This window comes from Aplysia californica, unplaced genomic scaffold (assembly GCF_000002075.1).
Source record: "Aplysia californica isolate F4 #8 unplaced genomic scaffold, AplCal3.0 scaffold00200, whole genome shotgun sequence".
In the NCBI taxonomy this organism is placed as follows: Eukaryota; Metazoa; Mollusca; class Gastropoda; order Aplysiida; family Aplysiidae; genus Aplysia; species Aplysia californica.
Window position 1 is genome coordinate 816836 of NW_004797470.1, and position 1510 is coordinate 818345.

A 1510-nucleotide genomic window follows, 5' to 3' on the forward strand; every position below is an offset into this window, starting at 1 on the left:
TGTGTGTGTGTGTGTGAGTGTGTGTGTATGTGTGTGTGTATGTGTGTATGTGAGTGTGTGTGTGTCAATCTCATGAGATATATACTTTGACCACACATAGACACATTACCTTGCCTTGTCACTTTTAGCCCTATCTATTTGCAATTAAAAGTACTGGGCGTTCCACTTTTCACACAGGCGCGCTCTGAGCTCAGTTAGTATCAGGCTAGGCTATGGTGCAAAATGACCATGTTTGAGACCCCAACGAGGTGTTCTTGAACTTACGTTGTTTTAGGGATCTTTCAAGGTTTTGTACTTACAGCCAAACCTGCTCTTACAATTACTTGTTCACGATAGATACCTGTACAAACAACCACTCCACCACATCGTGCATTAAAAAAAATTATGAAGACACTGGCCAAGAGGATCAGCTGACTAAGATTATCAATTTTCTCCTCGACAATCAGTCATCGTCTCGGGCAGGTTTAACTGTCGTATTAAAATTTGACTCTCGTCATATAGGTGATGGAAATTACAAATGGTGTGAAGCCCTGCTCCTCTGAAATAACCTCAAAAATATGTTTCTAAAGAACGTTTTAACCCTTTCCATGCCTTTCGATACTTGTCTCACTGACTGTCTACAGTCGAAAACCCTTTTTACTAACTTGTTTCTCTTTCACCTCCCCCGGTTTGCCCTCTTGATCCATCCCTGCCCCTTTTTGACCATCTTACGTACACCATTTTTTTCCCAATAACATTCACCTTCCTACAAATAATACACTTTTGTTCTTTTCCTGCAACAAAAACAATTCTCCGTTTACTTTTCGTAACTTGATTTATTTCGTCCTTTTTAACAAACAAACAAAAAAAACCTTTAAAAAACATATTGACTTTACTGTCTACATTTTTTTGCTATTGTTTCCAAATAAACGTAATGTATCAACAATAAATTGCATATTGTGCTGTAATTTGAAATAAATATCGACACTGTGAAACGGGAAAATATTATACTTCATGACCCATCACTTTTTTTTTTACCCCCAACACATACAAACATTCTCGTACATTACCCTTCCTCCTGCTGTAATGTAAAAGATGCGTCGAGGGCTCCCCCACCCCCCGTATCCCCACCACCACCACCACCACCATTCTCTCTCTATGAGTGGCGGAGCCCCTGTCCACTTTTCAGCTCTGGATGTGAACCGCACCCCTTGGGGTGTAGATCCGGACTGCACGGTCAGTACTACACCATTTTTAATCCTCCCCCGCCCTCCTTCCACCTCCCCGTCCCCTCTCCCCGTACCTCTGTGGGTTTCTTTATTTTGTCGGCTTCACGAGTGAGTGCGCGCGCACATAGCGTATTATTTATTGCCAATCGGTGAGTTGGTATCGTGATATCGTGACAACGCGCGCGCTCCCTCTATTTTCGTCTGTGCGTCGTTGCTATATTACTGTTGGTCACACTCAACTTACGTGTTTTTTGCTTTTCGTTCTTCATCAAACTGGATTGTTCCTAAGGGGGATTGGGGGG

General features: G+C 42.4%; 1 protein-coding gene across 1 annotated transcript in view; it reads left to right on the top strand.

Moving 5' to 3' along the window:
* Positions 1 to 1510, top strand: part of LOC101859102 — a gene marked incomplete at its 5' end in the record, with an annotated part of 18853 nt that overhangs the window by 4150 nt on the left and 13193 nt on the right. Inside the window, 1 exon segment of the mRNA XM_005099037.2 lies at positions 1075 to 1215. Within this exon segment, the coding sequence (XP_005099094.2) occupies positions 1075 to 1215 (141 nt within the window).